This window comes from Rhinoderma darwinii, chromosome 6, assembly GCF_050947455.1.
Source record: "Rhinoderma darwinii isolate aRhiDar2 chromosome 6, aRhiDar2.hap1, whole genome shotgun sequence".
NCBI classification, from domain to species: domain Eukaryota; kingdom Metazoa; phylum Chordata; class Amphibia; order Anura; family Rhinodermatidae; genus Rhinoderma; species Rhinoderma darwinii.
The window spans coordinates 31387386-31411894 of NC_134692.1; the positions used below are offsets into that span (position 1 = coordinate 31387386).

At 40.8% G+C, this 24509-nt stretch overlaps 1 protein-coding gene across 2 annotated transcripts in view; it reads left to right on the plus strand.

Annotated features, from left to right (window-relative positions):
- Positions 1-24509, plus strand: part of UBR3 (ubiquitin protein ligase E3 component n-recognin 3) — a 136750-nt gene that overhangs the window by 101024 nt on the left and 11217 nt on the right. For both annotated transcript variants that reach the window (XM_075829428.1, XM_075829429.1), the window contains exons 30-32: positions 3507-3592; positions 11889-11994; positions 17217-17317. In XM_075829428.1, the coding sequence (XP_075685543.1) occupies positions 3507-3592; positions 11889-11994; positions 17217-17317 (293 nt within the window). The remainder of the gene's footprint in view (positions 1-3506; positions 3593-11888; positions 11995-17216; positions 17318-24509) is intronic.

Consider the following 24509-nt stretch of genomic DNA (forward strand, 5'->3'; position numbering starts at 1 on the left):
AGCTTTTAATGTTCTATCCCAGCCCCCTCCGCCTAATAAAATTGCAAGGGTACGTTTCACATGTTGATTGTTACCTAGTTGTGAAATAAGATTTTAGGGCACAGTTTTGAGTGAATGATGTGCAGCATACCTCATCACTTTTGCTATTATGTTTTTTCTGGTGCAGCATTTTGCTTCCAGTACATATTCCATAACTTGTCTGGCAGTGTGACCTAGCCTGAAAGAATAGAAGATGTTACTGGTTTTTAATTCCATGAGCTTTTTAAACCCCCTTCACATGTAACTGACCCTTAAAGCTCTTTTAAATGGGCCGCTGATCCAGAGAGTGGAATGCTCATTCTTGATCATCGGCCAGTGCAAAATGGTCCCAGCAATCAGGCAACAAAATCGAGCTCATTTGTTAGCAGTTTGCATCTTCAAGGTGTAAACTGGGGATGTGCGTCCGACAATGATGCAAAACTAAGGGGGCCAACGATCTCGTCCCTCTCCATACAGTACAATGATTTCCCCATGTTAATGGCGCTAAATGAGCTCTATTGGATGTGCTATATCGTTTATCGTCAGAAATCTGAACAGCTGAATGCAATCTATTCCTACATGTAAGCAGCCATTTAAGGGGTGGATTCCGATAAAAAGTACAATAAATGTGGATTGGGTTTTCATGACCCCTTTAACATGTAGGAGATTTTTTTCAGCTGCAGATTTAAAGGCATGCTGCGTATATTCTAATCTGTAACCTGCCTATTATGTTGCATCGTGTTTGGCAGCTAAATTTACTCTTTGAAATGCAAAGGGTGAAATCCGCATGTAACATCCGCAGATTTAACCACAGATTTGCGGCGAAATATGAACTCAGCCTATAGTATTGCAGTTCAAGGGTAGATGCCACGTCCCGGGCCGCTGTGGGGTCAAGTGATTTTCATTTGGACTCCCTGTATCCTACAGCATCTATAGGCACTGGAAGTCAGGCTCTCAATGCACATCTGAGGGCCTCTATGTGAGTCTCATAGACTTGTTGGGAGACTGACTACTGGTTTCTACAGTTGACGCTTCAGGATTTGGGTTGTCTGAGTACAGATTATGTAACCCCAGGGCAACCCGGAACAATGCGGCAACCTGTGAAAAACATCACCAGGTAAGTCAATCGGCATCACTACATTACACTGCGTTGCGTTTGCGGATGGGAGGGGGGATGCGGAGTATCTTCAGTGGCCCTTTTACAGGCATTCTCTACCTGAGTTTTTATTTATTTTTTAAACTTAATAATGGAGTAACAGGGTAGGGATTTGTACTACTGCGTTTTCTAGCCTCTATGCCCTCATAAAGCAACATGTGAACACATTGTATCAATAGATTAGTTCCTGGATGGGATGAGGACATTTTTTACCCTTTGCCCAACATCAAAAGACCTAGTTTTCCACTGTTTGAGTAATGTCCGTGATACATTTCTGGTGTCTACACTGTTCCTCTGTGTAACCTGGGCACGTCCTTGCATTGTAGTTAAGAACATAGATTTTTAACAAGTTTACTTTCCTTTCGTTGACTTCTTACATGTGTGTGTGTGTGTGTGTGTGTGTATGTATATATATATATATATTCGATTAGAATTTTTCTAAAAGCACTTTTCTCTTTTCTGGTTTGTGAGGAAATTGCTAAATAGCAGGAAATACAGTATTCTGCCCATGTGCAAAAAAAGAAACAAACAAAAAACCAAAAATCTTAGCCCTTGTTCCCCCATCGGTAGACGTAGAAGTGCAAACCGCCTGAGGAGCGGAAAATTCCAAGCAGACAGATGCCCTTATCAGCAGAAACCAGATGCAGCTCTGAGCAAGAGCATTATCAATTTTAAATTGCTTTTTTTCTGAAGAGCAGAGCGGATTAAAACATTCCTTCGAAAATCGGTGGCATAAGAAGCAAAAACTTAGTGATGTTAATACACAGTCATCATCTTATTTGATAGATGTCAAAAAAATAATAATAATTACCATTGAGGAGCTTGAGAAATATTGTTGCTGACATAAGGTTTCCAAAACCATTGCCTGCATTAATTCTCAGTTTCTAAAATCTCTTTTGTTGCTTAAACAGTTAAATGATGTCACTGGGAGTCTCTTGATGAATCACACTACATTTGTGTGCTTCGTAGTCATCATTCTGCGTTCTAGTAACATCGGTATGGCATGGCGGCTCCAAAAAGTCATTGGTTGAAGATGATTTTGGAGTAAGATTTTTTATTTTTTTTAAATTAAGATTAAAATAAATCACTAATCGCAAGAAGGTTGAGTAGGGTTCGGCAATGTCAGTATTTGTCTGACGATAACAATATTGTGCTAGATATTGCAGATATATATTATAGTATGTTAGCCAATTTTCAAGGAAATGCAAAAAGTTATTCAGTTAGGTGAGCTGGCCACCACATTCCATGCAAATATTGAATAGAGATGTGGTCACTGCTGCCTCCTAGAGGTGGGACCTCCCACCTATGAGATCTTTATGGCATAACTTGTGAACATGTCGTAGATGTCTCTGGTGGGAAAATCCCCTTCATGTAAGGACCAGCTTCTATTTCATTCCTTAAAGGGGTAATCTGGGATTAAAAAAATTGGCTTACTTTATTTATTCGCCACTCTTGTCTATGTAACTGTGCCATTGTAACGGTCTCGTTCAAATCCGTAACGCTAAGCTGCAATATCAGACACAGCCCACTGACGAGTGGCGCTGTTTCTGGAAAACCGCAAACACTGTTTTCTGATGCTGAACAACCCCTCTTTATAGACCTCCGCAGGACTCCCTCGCCACTCGGCAGCTGGCAGTTAGCTACATGTGACCAGCAGATCAGCAGCCATAGTTGGGTGACCCAATATGTGTATACATGCCCAGTACGATGGTGTTGCATCAAAGACTATATCGCTGCAGAACAAATCTAATTTGCCATTCAGAATTTTTCGTGACACCCCCTGTTGTGGCCAGCACATATTACAGCCGTGCTCCATGCAGGGCAACTGCTTTCTTTGTGTCTATGCATTGTGAAGTAGCTTGATGCCCAGGAGTAAGCAATAAGATCAATATTGAATGGTGCGCTCATCGGATAAATGGTCACATAGAGTCCAGACGGTACAATGACCAATATAAAGTAGGAAGACGGTAACAAGTAGGGGTGGTTTTAGGGGAGGTTACACTGTCCGGCTCACCTTTTAAACAACCAGCAGAATTTTAAAGGATGTGTACACTTATACAACCATTTTTTATTTTACTTTTATTGCTAGAATGCCTCGAAAATTAAATTAAAAAAATAGAGCAAATTTTCATATAGTCTTGATTTTGGAATCTCATACAGCTTTGTGTGTTATAGGTCTTATACAAAACTGTCTCCATGGTTACAGACTACAAGCAAGCCTTGTGTGTAGTCTGATCCTGCAGTCATGTGTTGCTCCACTCTCTCTGCCCCCTCCTCTTGCTGTATGTGATGTATGAGTTATTACATTTATCATACCTTTTTCTAATTGCAGAACAAATCTAGAACTGGAACTTGTCCACCGTGGAGACAATCTGTGCTTGGGAGGAGCTGGTGCTGCTGGCAAAAGATCCTGCTTAAGTATGCTTGAGTTCTATATGATTAACTAGACCACTCTTACCATTTATTCCATTTATTTTTTCATTGTTCACCAGAGATGATGTAAAACTATCAAAACTTGTGCCATGTTACCCTGGCGTGTCCCTACTCATTGTGTACTTCTTTCCCACCACAGTCATAAAGGTCATCTGATCGATCGAATAAAATATTACTAACTTCTGTTTTTTTCCCCCAGTCTCGGGGATCCTTTTTTTTTTTTTTTTTTTTTTTTTTTACAGACAACTAGAGACTGGGGAGTTGTAGAGGGTTTATACATAGATTTTTTTCTAAAAACATAATGGTCTTTAGCTTTTTATCCTACTAGTGCAAATCTGTTTTTTATTTTCCACTATTTTTAACATGGCTGTTAAGGTCCTTTTACATGTCGATCGGCGCATGTTTCGGTATGGGGATGATCAAACATAAACACGATCATTCGTCCACATACATTTTACATCTTGTTAGTAGAACATCCTCTTTTTACAGAGATGTGCTGCGACAAGCGACCATTTTTATGGCCACATAAAAGATTCGTCCACGGCTCGTTCCCGATTACGGGTCGTAATCGAGAACAAGAATTCGTAGGAACACTCGTTCACCGGATCATTGGCCTGTACTGTAGTATAGGGTGTCCAAATCTCATGAGGAGCTGTTTAACACGGGCAAACAATGCGCAAATAATGTATTTGGATGAAGTCTACCCATTGTCGTAGGCCGGTTTTCCTGTTAAACAGATTTTATTTTTATTTTGTAAGCGTCTGATGTTTAGCATGCACAGGCCCTGAAAAAATTCTGTCATATTTATATAGGAGATCGTGATTTTCTCGGGATTTCCATTTTAAGCTGCAGTGTCAACAACATGGAGGGTGGAAAATGTTACTGTCAAAGCACATATGATCAGAGGCCTAAGGCTGGGTTCACACGACCTATTTTCAGGCGTAAACGAGGCGTATTATGCCTCGTTTTACGCCTGAAAATACGGCTACAATACGTCGGCAAACATCTGCCCATTCATTTGAATGGGTTTGCCGACGTATTGTGCAGACGACCTGTAATTTACGCGTCGTCGTTTGACAGCTGTCAAACGACGACGCGTAAATTGACTGCCTCGGCAAAGAAGTGCAGGATACTTCTTTGCCACGTAATTTGAGCCGTTCTTCATTGAACTCAATGAAGAGCAGCTCAAGATATATGAGCGTCACAGACGCCTCGTATATTACGAGGAGCATTTATGGCTGAAACGACGCAGCTGTTTTCTTCTGAAAACAGGCTGTCATTTCAGACGTAAATGACAGCTAGCGTGTGAATATACCCTAAGGCTGCGTGCACACGTTGCATATTTTGCTGCAGAAAATACGCACCGAAACCGCAGCAATGCGCAGGTAAAAAGCGCACCAAATCGCACGTCTTTCGGTGCAGTCTTTGTTTTGCTGCGTAAACAGGTGCGTTTTCATGTTGCGGGTTTTGCTGCGATTTTCCTCAGCACTAGGCAGATACGATTCACAAGCGGAAACGCAAGAAAAATTGACATGCTGCGGATTTTAAAATTTGCGCTGCAGATCAATTTACGTGCAGAAAAATCCTGCAGCGCGTACATGAGACTTCCTGGAATCATTGACACGGCTGGTACTGTATTACGCTGCGGATTTGCCGCACTCAAATACGCGCTTGCAAAACCGCACGTAATACGTTTTGTGTGCGTTGACGCTAACATGTAGCTCCTAGACCCCAATGCAAAATCTGTAACCGGGCCGTCCGACTACTATGTGCCATTTATAAAACGAAGTGGCCATTGGGCCCCTCAGGCACCAGGTCTAAGGTGCTGCCTTCCCACCTTTTTATAGCTATGCACCTGCATACGATATATCCATCTTTGTTATTCAGAATAAACACTGGTCATTTTCCAAATTTCTTATTACGGTCGCCTCGGCTGTTGGGTAAAATTGTTCGACCATTGCTGCCGATGACGCCCTTGAAATAAAACGCACTGGTGACCTACACGTCTTAGTGTTGCTTGCTCAGTCTATTTTCAGTCAATTAAAAAGACTTCCAACAAGACCCTCCTCCTCCGTACGTTTCGCAGCAGCGGTAATGAGGTGTCTTTACTGTGATTAAGCACAGCACTCTATAATCGTCTTGTAAGAAGTGTTAACTTTGTCGATTAGATATTGCATTAAATGGAAGGCAGTGTCCCAGGTGAGCGTTTACAGCGAAAAGCATCGGGGAAAACGGTCGGAACAAATAGGTCAAGTACTGTTTTAGTAGATTGAGCTATGAGGACTTGGGAAATGTAAATGAGGAATGATTGATAGAGCTGCCTATGTCCGCTTCAGAAACAATGTGACAAGGTGAACGATGGTTCTGCCCACTGAATTTAACGGCTCCTTTCCTCGGGAATGACGACCAGGAATATTTGTGCAGATTCATGGTGATTTTCTAAGTTTTTAAACAAAGACTGTGATAGTAACTTTGTGATTGTTCAAATAATAGGCCAACATTCCGTGTTTTCCACATACTTGTACAGATGTAGCAGAGCTCAGTTTGTCATTGCACTGTGTAAAGTCAGTACTTATACCGTCAATTTGACAGAAACCAGGGCTATTAAAGCTGTTTTGTACTGAGCCATGCACCGGTTTTAGCGCATGACGGGACAGATTTTTATCTTAGAAGTAAATAATTAAGTTTCCTACTGACTACAGAAAACCAGAAAGAATATTGGAAAATTGTATAATCTCCTAATACAAAGAATAACATTTGCTGAAACTAAAACCCCTTTAAAATATTTTCTGAGAGATGATGGTGGATAGAAAGATCTAAAAATATACTCTGCATGTTAATCTCTTGTACAAGGGGGAATAGTTTAGGTTATGAGACGATGTGGTGTAAAGTCATATCGAAGAATTCCACAGAGATGTCATATTTTTAGACTTGCTTGTACAGGAAGGTCACCTTTTGCTTTAAGATGTTACTGTGAGCATGAAATTGATATGCAGATGTTTTGGTGGGATAGATCTTTCTGCCAATTATTAAGCTTTGTTTGTTTGTTTGCAATTAACTGGGGCAAATTGGCGGAACATTTAGTACACCGCCGACAAATTGCTCTAATGGACGGGTTCAGAGAGAACTCCGATCCCGGTTGTTTTAGCCTTTTGATGTCGCGGTTTAATGCTGACCATGGCATATTAGTGGTTTACAAAGGGATGAGGGCTCTTTCTGTCAGCCAATGGCACCCCCTGCCCATCCCTCTTTGTTGACAAGATTGTTGGGTTGCTATAGCAGCCGGGTGCCTAACAAAGTGCCATTTAAGCCTAATAGGGCTGTAAATCACAGAGACGCTACAGAAATGGTCAGGATTCTGAATACACATGACGTCCTGGCTGGAGGTAATGTATATTCATTGTCCGGACACTGCAGTAACGTTATAGTGTGTTTATGTGGCTGAACATAGTGATATAGCTATATCGCTATCTGCTGTGTAAATGAATGGAGAGAAGTGTATGACACTGATTGGTCAGTGACTGGTCAGCGTCATACACTTCTCTGTACAACGCCCACTTGGTCATATAGTAAAAGACGTCCAGTTGTACATTGAGAAACTCATTAGCATAAAGCTAATATAGGTCATAACTCCATCAAAAATGATTGTTTTTCTAAATAAAAACCACTGCTGTCATCTACATTACAGCGCCGATCACATCATGTACAAGATATAATGTGGTGACAGAGCCTCTTTAACCTCTTCGTGACCAGCCTATTTTAGGCCCTAATGACCAGCTTTTTTTTTTCTACAGTCGCGTTCAAAGAGCTATAACTTTTTGTATTCTTCCGTCGACATCGCTGTATGAGGACTTGTTTTTGCGGGATTAGTTGTACTTTTTAATGGCGCGATTTTAGGTTACATATAATTTTTTGATTTACTTTTTTGGGGGGAATAGAAAAAAACGCTGAAATTCTGCCATTGTCCTATGCGTTTAAAATTCACGCCATTCACTGTGCGGCATAAATAACACATTCTATAGGTCGGTACGATTGCGACGATACCACATATGTAGAGTTTTTTATGTTTTACTACCTTTGCACAATAAACTCATTTGAACTAAAATTATTTGTTTTTGCATCGTGTCTTTCAAAGAGCCGTCATTTATTTTTATTTTTCAGTCAATGTAGTGATATGGAGGCTTGTTTTTTGCGGGATGAGACGTAGTTTTGATTGGTACGGTTTTGGGGTAGATGGGACCTATTGATTAACTTTTATTATGACTGTTTTTTGGGGGGCAATGGAAAAAAATAGCAATTACGCCATTGTTTTTTGCGTTGTATTTTTATGGTGTTCACTTTGCAGTTTTAAATTACATATTAACTTTGGGTCATTACGGTTGCGGCGATACCATATATGTGTACTTTTATTTATTTTTTACACTTTTACTAAATCCACTTTTTATGGAAAAAAATTGTTTGGTTTTTCTTTTTTTTTTTTTTTACTGTAATTTTAATTTCACATTTATTACTTATTTTATTAGTCCCACTAAGGGACTTTACTATGCGATCTTTAGATCGCTGCTATAATGCTTTGGTATACCGGAGCATTATTGCGCCTCAGTGTAAATCTGACAAGCAATCTACTAGGATGTGCCTCCAACACGTCCTAATATGCATATGTCCAGGGCAGACCTGGGGGCCTTTATCAGGCCCCCGGCTGCCATGGCACCCCATCAGAGGCCCGTGATTGCATTTGCGTGCCAACCGATGGGTGACAGCGCTCCCTCCCTTTGCATATGATTTAAATGCCGCGGTCGCTATTGACCGCGGCATTCAATGGGTTAAATGGCCGCGATCTAATAACATTTTGATCGCGTCCTTTGGCGCAGTAGCCCGGCTGTCATCAGACAGCCAAGCCCCGGCTCCAGTCTGCACGGGACACCCGTGCAAGACTTAGACTGGGCCGCCGTGAAATGGTGACAGCCTAGCCGAAGGCCCCTGAGTGACTGCCGTGAATATGCGTAATGGTGGTCATTAAGGGGTTAAAGTAGGACTCGTCCTGCAGAAAACAAGCCCTCATACGGCTATGTCGTCAATTTTTTTTTCACGTTACAGCTTCTGAAACGCAACGATAAAGAAACTAAAAATCTACGCGTCCTGAAGGCCAAGAAAGGCCCCGTTCTTAGGGGGTTAAAATTCTTAGTGTCCAATGTTGAGAGGTAAAGATTAGTCTTTTTTTTTTTTTTAAGGGGGGGGGGGGTGGGCAAGAATCTGTAAACTATCTCCTATTGCATCTGTTCTTTAATTCTTTGGTTGGGGCGATCTGCAATAGACTATTGCTGCTATTGGCTTTTCTCTAACAGTAGGGATGGGGGAAGGGATCTGTCACATTGTAGCAGCAGGTCTCAAGAATAACCTCTTCATTTGCTGAAAGAGACTTTTCTGTTGTGACATCAAGTAAAGGGTAGAGGCTCACCATGGGAATTCTCAGAAATTAACTTTCAGACATTACAATAGCGTTCATGCAGATAGTAATAATTTTTTTTTTTTTTTAACTATGCACTTGGCCCCTTAAATCTATAAAAGATTGTGCCCATACACATAGCGGTTGTGCTGCGGTAGTGTGCCACGCGGCCAAGAGTAATGAAGTGCTGTGGTCTATGCCCACATGGCTAGTACAAGTGTAGCACATGGTTTTAAACCCTGAAAATTTGCAATGTGTATGGGCACCCCCATTCTCTTCTGTCAGGTTCTTAAAATTTCCTTCAGCCCTTCCTGAACTGTTGTATCAGTTTTAGCAACAACTGGGTAAGAACCAGTGTGGCTACCATTACAGCTCCCACATTGGTTATTGCCCAGCTTTCTGAGACACCTGCCTGGTTATGATGTAGTATGTGATGGGGTTTTAAAATCGGGAATCTGGGAAAGCTAGGTAACCATCCTATGTGTGTTTTTGTTTTGTTTTTTTAAGTTTGGTCGTCCCAAAAAAAAAAAAAAAGTCACATTTTTTTTCCCCCCTGAAACAGCGCCACTCTAATTCATGGGCTTTTATTGGTACTGCAACTCAGCCCTATTACCTTAAATGGGACAGAAATGCAATACCAGAAACATTCCAAAAAACAAGTAGACCTTTTTTTCTAGTCAACAACATTCGCTGTGATGTTGGCTGTCTGCAAACGGTCCCAGCAAAAATATAATAAAAAAGGAAAAGAACAGATATCTGCAATAGTGATTATGTATTGTATACAACATTGGCTGATGGTGATCTGGGGAACCTTCCTCTTCCTTTAGTTTTCGTTCTTGTCTATCAGCCTTATTTTCTATATATTGGACAGTATATGGTCCTCTTAAAATGTAGACTGATTTGAAGTGTAAGGGTATAATATATTGCTTGATAATTAAATAAAAATTTATACATTAAAGAGCCAGTCCAAGTAGGGACTATTTGTAGTTTTAGGTTCTTTGCTGAATAATTTCTTAACCCATCATTATAGGGGTAGAGCGGTTTTTCTGTTACAGAGCTTAAAATTCCCCTACTTTTCTTTAGTCCTAGAGTTAAATGATAAAATTATTGTTCTCAGCAGCCACCACTAGAGGGAGCAAACTGCTCATTGGTTTATACAACTCCCATTGAACGCCACAATTAATCTGTCTGCATTAAGCTCCCCCTGGTGGTCACTGAAGGGAGCTAGAATTATATAATTTAACAATAAGACTGTGTTAAGAACAGCAAAGGAGTTGGAGCTCTGTATTAGAAAAACGGAGCTGCCATCCTTATAAAGATAGTAAATTAATCCGCAAAGAATTATAGATGTAAAAACGAAATTGTTCATAGTTGGAGGTACAATGGTTTTGGTAAATTTATTAGGCAGAAGAAATATTGGTCGTATACACTAGTTAATTTAAGGTGTAGTTATTTTTAGAATGCCTCAAATCAAATTATTTTCCGTTTACAAAGTTGAAGTTGTACACTAGATGGCAGCGTTGCCTCTCCGTTCATTCACAGATCCCCAAATAAAAGGAATGTGTGCGCCTCAGAGTACTGGGGATATTTATAGACGGCTTGTGGCATCAATGTCTGCATACAGAACAGAAGACTCGTTTGAACTTTTAGACATTTTTGCTTTAAAGGTCACACTGGCCATAATAAAATTATTTTGTTCCTGTGCTCCAGTATAATTACATGTATGAACATTAGATGCATTTGGAGACTGCTGTGTAGTTTATCTTTACATGAATACAACAATCAAAAATAGAGAATCGGGCACCACGACCAAATAAATGAAATAGTGATCCTGTTTAATTCCACATGCAACGTTTCCGCTCAGTGTGAACCTTTCTCAAGCATATGAGACGCTCACACGCTGAAATGTTGCATGTAGGAATTTAACAGGGGTTTCCAGGACTAAATTCAGTTTATGCTGCTGAAGTGCCCCTTTAAATATTAATTTTACATGAATATTTCTGGTCTCTGCTATAGGGTTATCAATTTATTTTTAAGAACTTGTCCTTGGAAAAAAAACAAAAAACAATCTGACCACATACTCTTTTTAAGTGACCCTCCAGACTCGTTTATCTCAGTGTCTGACCATTACCTAAAGTTCATCATCTTCTCACTGGTGATTTAGCGATCTGTACTTTATAATCATTCTGTCCTTGCTGTATTAGAAATCATCTCTCTGTGCACTGACCTCCTGCTGAGCCCGTCACAGGCTTGTGTTTATACACAGCAGCCAATCAGAAGGCACAAAGCTGCAGTGGGAGGGACAGAGCAGGAGCCTGAACCAATGAGGAGAGCTGAGCTAAAAAGGAGTTAGCGCATCTGTTTTAGTCACTTCCCGGTTTCCATGTATTCTAATAAGAAATTATCTAAATGCAATCTGGCGGGAAGGGGGTCTGACGAATAACTTGAATTGCTTCCGGAAAAAAAAGTCCTGGAGTTCCAGAAATGATTCAACAATAGTTTTCATGTTAATTATGGCTGTACAATTATTGCATTCTCATTGGGAAATGCAGGTTTTTGAAATGCCAATAAATATCAGGTCCAGTTCAATTCAATGTGCTTTTTTTGGAAGGGGTCGTTTTTCAGCAATACGTTGCACTAAATATCTACAAGACAAAGCAAGATGGGACAAGTTACTATCTAGCTGATCGGATTGTTGCTTCTACTGGCGTCCGTCTGCATAGACATTAGTTTTGTTGGCGGCTTTCTCCAACAAAATCTACGGTGTACAGCCAGCTTCAATTTTGGCACGTTGCTCTGGCAATGCTTAACGCAATGTTTCACTTTCTTTTGCAGATCAGCTCTTCCATGTTTTAGCCATGCACATGAGGCTGTACAGCATTGACTCAGAATATAATCCCTGGAGAAAGTTAACACAACTTTTGCCAAAAAAAGATTCACAGTAAGTGTTATTTTTCTAAAAATGTTTTGTTTGTTTTTTAAATGAAAGGATCTATCCTGAGTATAAAAAAAATGACACAGAAAATACCCCCACCAGTCATTATCATACTCCTAGCCTGTACACAATTACCATAAAATAAACATTTAATATATCCAAATTTACGGTAGACAATGACTATCACAAATAAGTCTTTTGTAGGGTAACCCTATATTATTACCAGGAAAAATTTGCTAAAACGCAAAAAAAACAAATATTTACTACTTTTTTTTTTTCATACAATAAGCCTTAAAATGTTAAGAACAAAGCGAAGATTATGTGTATATAAAAGAAACCTGCATTGATCAGGAAAAAAAGCATTTCAAAAATCACATTGCTAGCCCTACAAATAAAAACTTTATACTAACCCGTGCTAAAAATGGCTAAACGGTGCCTGTTCCTGCACTCCCACTCCTCTCCATTCGTTATTTGCCTGGATGCGGCGGTCAACACAGGCGGGACGGGGGTCGGGTGACACTCATTCTTGAGACAGGTTGCGGATCTTAGAGCTGGAACGCTCATCTATGAGGCATTCACTGCGTATCCTGCGAAATATAAAAGTCTAGGCTTGAAATAACGCTCTTAAAACAACCTCAACCCATAAAGTTTCATATGTTGGAGCAGAGGGTGTGATCCAAACTCTTAGATCTCAACAGCGGAAAGATACGAATATCTATCTAGTTTCACAATATATAATCTATATTCGATCTCCAACAAAAATAGATTGATTGTCCAGGAACCTTAAATACAACAAGTATTTAGATATATATCTATATGTCATTGATCCATTTGCACAAAATATATATATATAATCTCCTAGAATGACCAGTTTGGGACACCACTCTTATTCTAGTATGAAGGTTACAAATACTCCCGCTACTCTACAGGGACTGCTCCCCCTATGTCCCATGCTTGGAATTGGTAGTTTGAAGTCATGGTGACATGACTTTCTATAATCGCAGTAAAGTCTTTTTGCCGCTACCACAATTTTCATGGCTATATACTGTCAGGACTGAATATAGCGACTGACATTTCATGAAAGTGACCCAGTAATTGAACGAATGCTTTACGCATCTATTGACTTGCATGTATTTAGCAGTAATTAGAAATTGCATTCCATTCTCAATATATTGTTCAGCCAGTAACACTGTATTGTGTCACTTGTATATGTTCAAGTATTCTCTCTGTATGTTTTTGTGTTTATTTTTTCTATTCCTGCTTGTTTTTAAAGTCATTTAATCAGTGTGGACTGTTCATCTAACACAGGACGCCATCTGAGAGTCTTTAAATGCTTGCTCATGAATTTGTAACTCTCTAAGGGGCTGTTTTTGTCTAAAAGCATTGAGCTTACTACTGTGATAGCAATTTGTGGCACAGTTGGCGGTGCCAGGATCGTGCTCTCCGGAGTACCGTGGGCTTGATGTTTCAATTAACACTCTGTTACTTTAGCTTATTTGCCAATTTCTTATTTGCATCTTAGTTTAAGTACAATGCCCTTTTGTTTTTAGAAAGAGGCCTGTAATACACAGGTGTATTTGTGCAAAAAAGTCTGTTACGTAATAAAGTGCTAGGTCATAAAATCCCAGCAGGGACTGTCCAGGCGGGGTAGTTTTCCATACTGATGACCTATCCACAGGATAGGTCATTAGTATATGATCGGTGGGGGTCTGACGCCTGGGCCCCGCACCGATCCGCCATTTCGGGCATCGGGATCTATGCAGTGGTTGGTCCTGGTAGCAGATGGCTCCGACCTCTCTAGTGGTCGTGTTGGGTTACTGCAGCTCTGCTCCTATTCACTTAAATAGGATTTATAACTATTCACCATTTACTAACTTAAAGTGTAGAGAATAAAGAAGGCTACTAATATCATCAGAGATCTTTACAGAGGTTTCTGGAGGTTCTTGGAATTGGACATATGTGGGAAAAAATGTTTGTTTTTTTTTGGACTTCCCGTTGGCTATCCCAGCAAAGAAACCCTATAGTCAGCCTTCCTCCAGTCTAGGCTGGCATGGAGCAATAGATTGTATTCATCTACACAACATTTGTTCATAATTTGTACTTTCAATTGCTCATAAATTACAAAATGTACCCCCAGTTCCACAAGTATTGCTATATCGTACTCCCAGGATGAGGGATGATAACCACTACAGCCTTGTGTTTTTTTTAGAAATGAAGCCGGCCTATTAATCAGCTGATATCAGTGTAGAATTAGATATGGACCGCGCATCCACTTGTTATACTTTTGATCTATAGAAGCTAAACAAATATTTATAAACCTAAACATGAGGTTCTTTGTTAACATTTTGATCAAATTGTATAAGCCCACTTGCCCTTTCACGGCGATCTCTTTAAAGTGGGTCCCTACTCATGGCGGCCGCTGCCACTGCAACACCGCTCCCGCATAGGGAGCAACCCAGAGGACTAAAAGCACCCATGCTGCCAGGACACGCCAAACCTCCTTGGCTCTGAGCCACGTCCTTCCACAAGTGCAGCACCACAGCAACAGATACCACCACACAGTACCGCAACATGTGAACAGATTGATTAAGCTCACCTTACCATGCGCTCCTTGTGGCCAACTGAGCGCACAAGCAAGAGCAGAAACACTTATGAGGTTCTTCCCTAATTAAAATCACCTGGGCCAAATCTGTGGAATGCTATTGATCACCTGAGTACTGCAGGTGCAGGTCTGGCTTCTTAACCCCTTAGTGACCACCAATACGCCTTTTCACGCCAGTCACTAAGGGGCCTTAGGCTAGGCCGTCGCCTTTTCACGGCGGCCCAGTCTAAGTCCTGCATGGGTGTCCGGTGCAGGCTGGAGCCGGGGTTCGGCTGTCTGACAGCCGGGCTCCTGCTCCAACGGCCACGATAGAAGTTTACTTCCGTTTAACCCGTTAAATGCCGCGGTCAATAGCAACCGCTGCTTTTAAATCATTTGCAGAGGGAGGGAGCTCCCTCTCTACTCCATCGGCGGCCCGCAAATGCAATCGGGGGCCTGCCCAGGGCATATGCCTATTGGGACATGCCAGAGTCACGTCTTAATAGATTACCTGTCAGATTTACACTGATGGTATACCAGAGCATTATAGCAGCGAACTAAAGATCGCATAGTAAAGTCCCCTAGTGGGACTAATAAAATAAGTAATGAATGTGAAATCAAATTTACAGTAAAAAGTGGTTTTATTTAGTAAAAGTGTAAAAAATAAATAAAACTACACATATATGGTATCGCCGCGACCCTAATGACCCAAACAGTAAAGATTGTTATTTAAACGATAAGGCGAACACCGTAAAAAAAAAGTGGCAACATTTTTATTTTTTTCCATTGCCCCCAAAAGTCATAATAAAAGTTAATCAATAAGTCCCATGAACCCCCAAAACAGTACCAATCAAACTATGTCTCGTCCTGCAAAAAACAAGCCCTCATATCACTACATTGACGGAAAAATAAAAAATTGAGGCTTTTAGAAAGCGACGATGCAAAAAGCAAATAATTTTAGTTCAAAAGAGTTTTTTATTGTGCAAAGGTAGTAAAACATAAAAAACCTCTACATATGTGGTATCGTCGTAATCGTACCGACCTATAGAATAAAGGTAACCTGTTATTTATGCCACATATTTAATGGCGTGAATTTAAAACGCATAAAACAATGACTGAATTTGGGTCCCCCCCCAAAAAAAAAAGTTCATAAAAGTTAATCAAAAAAATATGTGCCCCAAAATGGTGGCATTAAAAATTACACTAATCTCGCAAAAAACAAATCCTCCTACAGCTATGAAGATGGAAAAATAAAAAAGTTATAGGTCTTTGAATGCGACTTTAGAAAAACGGAAAAAATAGCTTGGTCATTAGAGCCTAAAATAGGCTGGTCACTAAGGGGTTAAACCCCCTAGCGGTCAGCATTTTTCAGCCACGGGAAGTGTAGACCAGCTGTACATTTCTCCTGCTGCAGGGGGATGTAGTATTACGTGGCCCTCCTTCAAGTGAATGACCATTCATATAATACAAGGACAGGCCAAATCCACCATAGTGGGAGCCGCTGATACTTAGTGAATCCCTCACTGGATCATAGAGGAAGGTCCAGAGCTGGGGACTTTCCTCTATGATGCCCTAATAAAATGGATAGGGGCAATCTTGGGGTGGAAAATCATTCTTACTGTTGCAAACATTATTCATTTGCATTTGTCCAAGAGAGGAGTAGTTCTAAAAAGAACCAACGCTCTGCTATTATCCTCAATCTTGCCTTACATAAATAGCGAGGTTTTTTTTTTTTTTCAAATTATTCTCTCCAATGATATTACACTTGTATACAGTCACACTTTTTGGTCGTTGGACTACCTGTACTATGAGTGGAGCGAGCTTGGGGGGGGGGGGGGACGGACTCCTATCACGGTTACTTCTCATAAGACAGACTACTGAAGAAGATCCGCTCAGCCTCCCTGACCCTATAGAAAAAAGGAAGGTAGGATCCAGCGAAGTGTTGTAATAAAAGGAAAACTAAATTTCCTACTTTTATTGAAAAATAGACATCAGATGACGAACATTGGAGAAGGAACTCACTACAAGGTGGTCCCTGACTGTATACTTATGGTCTCTTCGCTGCTTTAGGAAAAATAAGGAGCGAAGTAAATGACACTGTCCTACCAGCAGGCAGAAATAGCACTGGTTCTAGTTGCACATGTGATTCTTTACGGAGGCCGCATGGGATTGATAGCATAGCGGCAGGGTGAAATCTAAAAATTTAAGATGGTGTCTGGTCCGCAGCAAAGAGAGGGCTGGACTGCACGGAAGTGAGTACAATATACATAAAAGAGGTCGCGAGCAGAATAGAATCAGGTGGAGGGTGCGATGATGGAAAGTTGTGTTTCCGCTGGAGTGCTCCTTTAAGAGTCCAGTGGGCGATCCTACTCAGTGATTTGCATTGTTTTCTGTGTTAACAGTCATACAGGGAAGGCTGTCAATCAATGGTTGAGACCGCTCCATCTGATCCGCTCCTCCTTCTCTATCACCTGACTCATGCCCATAGGACAGCATGTTCAAGGTGACAGGTTCCCTTTAATACACTGTGCACAGCTGCATAGAGAAACCAGGAAAGCACCTAAATATGGCATCAGGATTTCCTCTGTCTAGCCGCAGCGTCTTGTACGTTAACTCTGTACACGTTTTCATTCTTTTGCATCCTCAGGACAAGTGATGACGAGAGATCAGAGGTTCCTTTGCTTTTCAGAGATGTCTCCTCGATATTGCTCATTCAAGTTCTAACAATGCCCCAGCCGCTACGCAGAGGTACGTGAATACAATCCCCATAATATTGTGTTAGGGGGCAACAGGGAAAAAATGGTGTAATCACTGCAGAATCTGTGGCGTCTGATCCGTCTACAGAAATAATGATTGTTCCTTATCAGCATAAAGTGACATTGGGCTTGGAATCCACTTGTGGTTTGACTGGCTTATCGGTGTCCCCTGTCGTAGTCTTTTATCAGTCATTCAATAGAGTGAAAACACAAGTGAGTCTCCGAGAGGAAAGAGAGCGAATGAACTGCGGGCAGAGAAATCCAGTCCTTTGTTTGACCTTTCTATGTTTCAATGTCCAAGTGTGGATGAATTTTTCACAAGCTTATGACTGCTTAAAGGTGAAAGCTACCAAACGATTAAAAAAATTCAAGGATCAGACAGGTGAAATCACATGAAACTGGAGGTGACTCTCAAAGGCAATTACGGTTACTATAAGAAAAATCAGCAGTTCAGGCAGGGTTTTAGCGAACCTATTTGGACAGACAATATACTCTCTGCATTAAAGTCATGCACTATAAAATATATATTTGGCTTCTCGTTTTTTATTTCTTCGTGAATGCTGAACAAAACTTGCCTGAAGTTTCCAGAAATCCATACATTAGTCTACAAATGTGCGATTAACGCTGAAGATATCCGCTACGTTTCAGGCTTCCCAACTAGAGGAAAATATTTACCATATAGCTTGTCATTTTAGTCTTGAATTACCCTTTTAGATGTTCATGAGATCCACCACATCCCTTATACCTATGAAGAGGTTTCATTTAAAGTAGAAATAACACATTTAGCAGAAGAGGACTTATCAGTGGGGGTCCCAGCTCATGAACACCCCGCACATAGTGTACTGTTTGAAAATGTCTATAGGGGTCGACTTCTGCTCTGAGTATGCTAGCTTCGTAATGTGCTAGAGAAATATCCCATGGCAACTCTTAGAGAGTGATCAAGTAGTTACTCTTTATCAGGCTGAAGATGGCTCTCAGATGGTTTATGAAAGCCGTCTTCAGCCTGACGAGGAGCGCTGATCACAGCCGAAGGTGCAAATTTGATGAGGGTGTAGATACTTTTTAAGGCCAGATTCACTCAGACGTTAAAAATGGCTGTTTTTCAAGTCAGAGTTGCACCCGTGCGGGTCCCGTTTTCAGGGATCCCATAGACTTGGGTCTATCGCGGGATCCGTGAACATGGAAGAAAATAGGACATGTTCTATTTTTCAACGGACCCTTCACACGGTCTGTTGAAACAACGGCCGTGTGAGTGGCCCCATTGAAATACATGTGCGTGTAATGGCCGTTGTTTTAACGGCCGTCACACGGACGTATACTGTGGTTGTCTGAATTCGGCCTAATAGTTGCCATGGGTTATTTCTCTATGAAAGCTGCTGGCAACAAACATTTTACGATATTATAACTTAGATTTTACACTGAAAAGACAAAGTAGTGCTGGTCTCAATCAAGCGCTGGTGTGAGATACCAAATTCTTATTAGAAGATGTGTTCAGCGGGATAACCGAGTCTGTGTATACATACATGTATACATATGTGTACAGATGACGACTATTGAGGTTTTTCAGTGAGTGCAGAGTATCTGAACGGTTACAGAAAGGTGTCTGACGTATAGTCCATTGAAAAACGCCTCTATCTCCGCTTGTCAAAGTTGAATATGTTTTTCTTGAACTCTTGATGTATGGGGGAGTAAACGGGAGGTACACTTTAAGTAATATACAGAACCATTGCTTATTTCTTCATATACATTCTGTCTAACTTAGGGTTGGGTTTCTTTTCAGAAGCACAATGTGTTGCAATAAGTAAAATTAAAGGTGTAGGCTTTGGAAACTAAAATGATTTCAAACAAAACCCCCTTGTTACCTTGTGCCCTTGAAATGCTGCTCTGGGAATAGTATTAACTGCCTTATTAGCTGTTAGATATACTTGGTATCTCTTTCAATCCTACATTGATTACGCTAAAGTAAATGTCATTATGCTACTCAGTCTGTTCAATCCGAGGGAAAATTGATCTGAACCCATCACCATGAAAGAGCACCACAAATGAAGTCTTTTATTATAGTAGAGCTTTTTATGATAGGGGTCAGAGTGTTTATAGACGTAATGCCATCTATTGGGAGCAATCCTGGGCCCGATGCATTAGAGTGCAGGACGGAGCAAAAAAACATAATGGTTACAAAGACCAAAAGTGCAGTTCTAGGTTATAATAATGCACCCACTGAATTACATGCTTTGTTTTAAGAAGAAAAGAAAAACCTTTTTTAAAGTCTACTAGTGCTACATTTTTATAAAGGCAATGCTCTAGAAAACTATTTAGGGCACTATTAAATAACAAAAAACACACCTCAATCTTATATCACAAAAGAAAGGCTTCTGTGTCCAAGTAGACATCCATTTGTCTAACCTGCTAGTGTATGTGTTCATGCTTCAAATCTAAAATTAAAAAAATGAGAGCTTTGCTGTTTTGGTGCTTCATTCACTTGCACGCTGCACATTTATAAAAATTTGGGGCAGAGAAGAAAAAGACTTGAATTAAAAATAAAAATGCATTAAATCATTTGTGCCCAAAACAAATCAACAAGGCCATGCATCATTTGTCCTTCATCTTCAAATGGTGTGTGTGTGTGTATGTGTATATATATATATATGTATATATATATATATAAGTGCACACCCCAAACAGCTACTGTGCTAATTTTTTTTAGAGATATCATATATCATACTATGTATAAAAATACAACTTAAAGGGGTTTCCCCATAGTCAATATTTTATCAGCTATCCACAGGTGATAGGTGATCAATATCTGATCGGTTGGGATCCAACCACTGGAACCCCCACCAATGCTGTAAACAGGCTTACCTTGCTGTTCCTGGGAGCCCCATATGAATAGAGCCTTACTGCGCATGCTGGACCACCATTCCATTTAGTTCTATAGGGCTGCTGAGCGATATCTTCGGCAGCCCCATAGAAGTGAATGGAGCGGTAGCTGTGAATGCGCAGTCCCGCCCCATTCATATTGGGCTCCCAAGAACCGCAAGGTAAGCTCGTGATCGGTGGGTGGTTTTAGTTGTCGGACTTCCACCGATCAGATATTTATCACCTATCTAGTGGATAGGTGATAAATATTGATTATGGGGAAAACATCTTTAATAATTTATACACACAACCACCTTCTTGCAACTTTGCATCAAACAGATTACAAAGCAAAAATTTCACAAAAACTCAACTTGACATTTTTTTATGGTTTGCATAAGAGGTCTTCTTGATTGTGCATTTTATGTGCACTCTACAAAAAACCTGTAAGATGTGAGGAGTACGTACATACACATCTGTTTACTGCCGCTTGCATTAAAGGAACGCCGAAACTGCAAAAAGGCTCCAACTGATTTTTGCATGCATATTAAATTTGGAATTATATATGTATATTATTTCCCATCACCCTATATGATATCACACCCTTATTCATGATCACAGATTTCGAAATCTAATGCTAATTGCAATTTGTTTTGTGGAACTAGTTGGAAACTATTGTTTATTGCAACAATCAGAGACTGAAAATGTAATTTCTGACTGACAGAAATCTGTACCGTCGGAGAAATGTATTATTCTTCTCTAGCAATAATTGTTATTGCTACGACTTTAACTGGTATCGCTAGGGAAGTGGTCAGAGGGTTTTACGCTAAAGACCGGACAGGGACAGTGTATGATGTGTAAACCCTATTAAGGTTTGTGTGTGGTGCGTGTACTTGGCACAACTTACTTGACACTGCAGTCCATGACGCTGACTGTTAAATGCATTCGGAGTCCAAGAGCGTCGTATTAAGGCACAAATGGGTGATTAGATGAGGAACTGGAACAAAAAGACCCCCTATGTGTGACCGAGTAGATATGCTCTCTGATAATTGGGGTGGTGATATGAATTCCTTTAAATAGGGGCTAAGTTGGGAACTCTGCAAAGAAAATTAAGTGCCATAGATTGAATATAAGGGTCCCTTTACACTGGCAGATGTTCGGCGAATGTCCCCATACAGTTTTCTTTATGGTGAGCAGCACACCCCCCCCCCCCCCTGTTCACACGCAATTATTTTTAAGACCGCATAAAAAATGCGATCAACGACAAATGAGCGTTCGACGACTGATTGCTGGGCATGTTTACACGGGGCAATGTCGGGGACTGAATATTTATAGGCCCTATCATAGGCCTGTATAAAAGACCCTTAAAGGGTTTGCCCAGCGGGGACATATATATGGTATAAATGTCGGATAGATGCGGGTCCCACCTCTGGGACCCACACCGCTCCCGATCGCTAAACCCTGTTCTGTCTTTCTCTGTTCCCGCTGCCTTCTGGGCCACTTTGTATTTTCCAACCATAATCAGAAAATAGCATAGCTCAGCTACTCTGTTTCCTTAACTCCCATAGAAGCGAATGGCAGTTATGGAGCAGCGTAGCATGTAATCGAGAAGTGGCCCGGGAGGCAGCGGGAACAGAGAAAGGTAAAATTTGGTTCAGGTGGCCCTGTTCTAGAGATAGGTGCGGGTCTCCGAGGTGGGACCTGCATCTGTCTGACATTTATGGCATATCCTGTAGATCTGCCATAAATGTCTCTGATGGGCAAAGCCCTTTTAAGTCTGACATGGTGCAAATACCAATTGCTCTCCATATCTTAATGCCCTCATTCAGGTTAACAATTGTTGGATCAGCCTCCAATACCGGTATATTATCCTTACTCAATTTTTGTCCTTTAGACTAATCCATCACCTGCTTCGCCACTCATCTGAAGATTTAACACTTCATGTACATTTAGGATTGAAGGTCATAGGTCATGCTGATATACTGTTCTTGTCTTTTGAAGGTAGGAGTGGGGGTCTGATGCCAGACCCCCCACGATCAGTGTTTGTCACATCAACTCGTATTTAGCACACCCCTGTAAGTAACAGATTTTAATATAGAGAAGTATAGATTTCGCTTCTGAACACAAGTCGCAAAACGAAGCGTCTCGTTAAAAAAAATAAACTTTTAATCGCACGGTTTACAATTGTCTTTGCTTTGCAAGCAGCACAATTATTGTCTTTGTTATCATTCAGCACAGTTGAACTGGGATCTTGCTTGGACTCCGCGTTTGGCTTTATAAAGTCAGCCTTTTGGCGCTTGTCCTGTACTGTTAACATTTATCACATGGAAGAGCAAATTAGCCCTTTATAAACCAAGAACATTAGACATCAGCAGAAATCCAGGCTGACAGTTTTGCCGCTTCTAACTTGCCATTAAGTTTAATCATGAACTAAAATGTTCTAGAAAACCTGTTAGTAGACAAGTCATTGTGAACTCACTGTGGTTGTAGATTCTTTATTAGTCTGCACTCGGTCGTGCTGAAATATTGGAGCACTACAGGCGTCTCTAAAAATTAATGGTTCTACTTTGTGAAATTGGGGTACCCCAAATGTTGCAGCGCCTAGTTCTGCTAACCACTTATGTCGCATTCTGACCACTTAAAGGGAAGGAACAGAATTAGAAAAATATGGCGGCTTTCTTCCAGAAACCGCGTCTCATCGGTCTATGGACTGTCTGTTCTTGCAGCTCCGCTACATTGAAGTGAATGGGGTTGAGATGCAACATAACACACAACCTGTAGACAGGGGTGGCGCTGTTTTTAGAAGGAAACAGCCATGTTTTTCTAATCCTGCGCAACCCCTTTTTAAAGGGATTTTCCCGTTCTATTGCAATCAGCACTGAAATTGCCAGTTCTTTAGATCACTAGAACTTCAAAGTTGTTGGAGCTCACTACCCCCATATTGAATGTTTGACTTCTCCTATCCGTAGGCTATAAAACTTTGTGGTGGAAAAAGAGGTTTAAACTCTATAAACTGGGTGTGCAACTGTAGCGGCGGTCTCTCCTCTGCATATCGGCGCCCGCAGTGCTTTTCATTAGCCCGAGACTTCTACCGGAATGGTCTTAGGTCGGCTATGGGAACCTATAATGGCAGCCATACTGGTTGTCACACAGCTTTCCTAGACCTCGGTACAAAGAAATGGCAATCGAATTCAGAAGAGGAAAAGTCAAGGCCTTTTACGTGGTAATAAGTGAACTTTTCACTATCCAGTTGCAAAAGAGATGGTGGACACCACTAAAAATATGCATATGTAGAAAAGAGTGCTAGTGAAGGTGTATATGCCAAGTAGCAAGAAGATGGAGAAGAAAAATGTTATTCTTAACTGCACCTCCCATACAAAAGTCTCTCTAGTAACGCATAAACACAATACAAAAAGAACAGACACCATTAAAATGGACAAACGTGCCAGACCCAAGTCCTAACCCCTAGTTGAGCTAAAGGATAAATCACTCATAGAGAAAATAAATGGCAAACCATCAGTCACAAGGAATGTAAATTGTATCAGAATATCCACATTACATATATGTATAGAAGCAAAAAAGCATATTAGTGGAAAATATAAGCTCTCACAATCTCCATCTGGAATTTTGAGGCAGATTTTGATCTGCCTGCACGCAGTTTTTCACGCCGTTTTTCACCCACGGCCATTGAGCGCCGCGAGTAAAAACGCCACGAAAACCGCTTTCTCTGCCTCACATTGATGTCAATGGAAGGTCAGAGATGTAAACGCCCGAAGATGGGGCATGTCGCTGCTTTTTCCCCACGAGACGGTTTTACCACTCACGGGAAAAAAACGCCTCCGCCTTCTATTGAAATCAATGGGAGGCATTTTCTGCCGTTATTTGGCGCGTTTTTCAGATGCGGTTTCCGCTTCAAAAAGCTGTGTGAACAGGGCCTTATGATACATTTTTAGCGATTCTTTGTATGTTCTGTTGACTCTTTGCAAAGGAACGAAGTGTCATCAGAATATTGGGGGCAGACGTTCTCCATGACATGAGCTATGTTGTTGTTTGCGTCTAATACAATAAATGCTTTGTGCGTACAGATATACTTCACATCCGTGATAACGTGTAAAATTGATTGTCAAAATAAGACATTGCCTTTATGTGTGATTGATGGTGTGTCCCTGCGGACAGATAAGCGGCTTCAGGTCTGATACAAGGCGCCAGATCTCCTTCACTGTCAGGCTTCCATGTTTGTATAATATTGCATTTACATTCACATCGGCCTTAGAAAGTCTGTTAAATAAGAATTGGTACTTTTATTTCCCGTCCGTTACTGTCAATCTGCC